General features: G+C 35.8%; 1 protein-coding gene across 2 annotated transcripts; it reads left to right on the forward strand.

Annotated features, from left to right (window-relative positions):
* Positions 1-557: 557 nt before the first annotated feature.
* LOC116733066 (complement C1q-like protein 2) lies at positions 558-2,263 on the forward strand. Of its 2 annotated transcripts, XM_032583759.1 has the most exons (4): positions 558-762; positions 826-973; positions 1,069-1,197; positions 1,473-2,263. In XM_032583759.1, exons 1-4 carry the CDS (start codon positions 571-573, stop codon positions 1,751-1,753), a joined length of 750 nt encoding a protein of 249 aa, XP_032439650.1. In that variant the 5' UTR covers positions 558-570; the 3' UTR covers positions 1,754-2,263. The 2 variants fall into 2 exon arrangements, with proteins under 2 accessions (XP_032439650.1, XP_032439647.1); XM_032583756.1 differs by having other exon boundaries at positions 558-973.
* Positions 2,264-3,170: the final 907 nt, after the last annotated feature.

Consider the following 3,170-nt stretch of genomic DNA (forward strand, 5'->3'; position numbering starts at 1 on the left):
CTCGCTTGCGTATTTCTTTTCTGCTCTCTCGCAAAATAAAAAGTATCATTGTCTGGCAACCATCCCAGCCAATAGAATGAGGGTGTTATGCTGGGGACTGGAAGCCTCTTCTAGGATGTGTTTGTTTCCTTCCAGTGAGACTGCCAGTGTGGACACTATTGATCCCCCTGCTCTTTTTGCGGTGCTCACTGGAACAAAATCTTTCAAACACTTTCTACAGATCAACCTCCTACTCAAGCTCTACTCTCTTTCATATTATCGCAGCTCCAAAACCACAATATAGTTTCATTAATGAAAATTATAAACTGGTTAAGTATGAATATCAATTCTCAGGTGTTAGAGGTCAAGTCAAGCAATTGAAAACATGACATAAACCCCAGTACACTGGCAAAGCATATCTTCTGATAAAAGTTTTATCTAAGCAGGATATAATGCTTGGTGGTCATGAATAGGCCCTACAATCACTCTGTCAACAATTATTGTTAAACATTAAACAGGTAACCGTAAAAAAAAACATATAAAAGGACCAGAAATCATTTCATTTAGTCTGAATTTGCAGACAGTATCAACATGAATTTCACTACTTGGATGCTGGTGTTGTTCTGTGGTCTAACTTTGGCCCAGAATGATGTTAATGAAACAGAAATCTCTGGTGAAACAAAGTTAAGTTTTCCTGAAATGTCACTCTTGCTCCTAGAGCTCGGTGCTGTGAAAGCAAAATTAGAAGCTGTGGAAACAAAGCTGAAAGAGACCGAAAGTCAGGTTCTGGTTCTCAACGAGAAAGGTAAATCCTTGGAAACAAAACTGAAAGAGACCGAAAGTCAGGTTCTGGTTCTCAACGAGAAAGGTAAATCCTTGGAAACAAAACTGGAAGGAACCGAAAGCCAGGTTCTGGTTCTCAACGAGAAAGATAAATCCTTGGAAACAAAACTGAAAGAGACTGAAAGCCAGGTTTTGGTGCTTCAGGACAAAGGTAAAGTCAATTTAATTTTTTTTTACTGGTTTAGCAGTTTCAGTGAGGCTTTTGAAACAGCTACAATTATTCTACATTTATATGTTTTTATCTAGAAGCAACCAAGGTAGTTTTCAGTGCTGGAATAGGAGGGAGTGTAAACATTGGACCCTTCACCACACCAAAGACCTTAGCCTACACAACAGTCATAACAAGTTTGGGCAATGCCTACAACCAGCACACAGGTAAGTTGAGTTGTTGTAATTTGGCCATTCTAGATATTCTGGAAAGACAAATGTATTTGTCCAAAATTTTCACTTTCCAATTTAAACCTAAAATCTTATATAAGCAAATGAAAGTCATTATGCGATATAAAAAAATTTAAACATGCATTAAAAGCCCCTTAACTGTCACCTCCAAAACACCTTCATGTAAGTCAAAGGGCTCAGTTAAGGGATAAACATTAAGTCAGCGTTTTTGACAAGGCAACAGAATTTATTTGAACTCAATGTTTCCACAGGTATCTTTGTTGCACCTGTTAGAGGAATATACTACTTCTCCTTCTTCTATCATGCTGGTGGAGGATATTCAGTGACTCTGCGCCTCATGAAGAACAATCAGATTGTTCTGGAGAGCACTGATTATAAAACATCTCATGATGCAGCTGATAATGGAGGGAATGCTGGCTTGGTGGAGCTGCAGCAGAGAGACCAGGTCTACGTTCAGCTTTATGCAAACACCCATGTTTGGGGAAACATCCACACAACTACATTTAGTGGCTTTCTTCTACATAAAGTCTGACAAAAGATTAAACATTGATGTGATCATTTAAATGGCTTAAACCTACTGAGTGTCAATGTCATGGTTAGTGTTTTTTCTGTTTCTTAAGCAAAAAGCAGTAAAGGCCTTATTTTGCAGAAAAGAGTATTTCTAACAAGAGCATCAAGGATATGAATGGAAAAAGAAAATATACAGTTATGTATATTCTGGAGGCATTTTTTTCCAGAATTTTTCACATTTAAATATAAATCTGGTGGAGAAAATTGACATTATGAACATTATGGTTTTATGGTGTTTCAATCTGTGTAGAAATGGATTTAAGTCTGTCAATGAAGCTTGAATTGATCTGAACAGAATTTACAGTCAGTCCATAAATGAAAATATGCATTTCAATGAGGCTCATTGTCAGATTAATTTACCTTTAGAAAATTAAAAACTTTTAAGCAGCTAATAAACATACGTTAAGATTACATTTCTGAATAAATTTTTGTTGTTGTTGGTCTGATGTAATATTCCAATTTTAAATGTTATGTTTTCATTAAGTGTAAGAAGAAAATCACAACAAAAATAAAGGCATTCAAGCCATCTGTGTGTAACTAGTCTATGTCATGTGTTTCATTAAGTGTTTAAGTTCTGAAATAAACAAACATGTCAATAAAGTTCAAATTTATTGAATGAGTCGAAAAATTGCCTAAGTAAATAATAATTTACTTTTCAGGTGAGTTTTATCCAGGGAAAAGCTTAACCAAACCAACCTGGACCTGCTAGAGACTAAGTGAACCTTAGACCCAGACCAGGTTAAACCCACCTTGGCAGCAATAGTTGCCAACAAATGCTGCCTTTAACTGACAATGACATTTACATTACTGTTGAAGATTTTTAGCCAATTATTCCTTACAAAATAGGTAGGAATCCAATACATTGGAGATTTTTTAAGTATGAATGGCCTGTTTAAGGTCACACACCACGCCACTGGTTTTAAATTTAATAACTAGGCTTCCCTAAAAGTTAGTTTTGTTGTTTTTTGCTTGTTTTAGATTTTTATATTTCCGTGTCTGTGTATTTGTTGCAGTCAGTTTTTGTTCTGAAATGACATTGACCTCAAATCTGCTGCCTCAACAGGGTTAGTTAGAATCTGTTTCAACAACAATACAGTTATTGCAATTATTCTTCCTTATGACACTTCCAGTGAACCAATCAGCTGTATAACGAGATTAAATGCTCAAAATACACAGTTAAAAATTAACAGCTGACCAATAAACATATGAAATGCAGCCAAGCTTGACATACAGCTGAAGCTACAGTATCAAAGTGTTGATATTTTCTATTGTGCTCCTTTGATTTTGGCTCTACCATATCTTTATCCATCTATAGATAAGTCATTCCCTGGGAATCCATGCTGTAGTCAACACCACTAAGATACACAATCTTCTACTTA

Source organism: Xiphophorus hellerii, chromosome 14 (genome assembly GCF_003331165.1).
Source record: "Xiphophorus hellerii strain 12219 chromosome 14, Xiphophorus_hellerii-4.1, whole genome shotgun sequence".
NCBI lineage: Eukaryota > Metazoa > Chordata > Actinopteri > Cyprinodontiformes > Poeciliidae > Xiphophorus > Xiphophorus hellerii.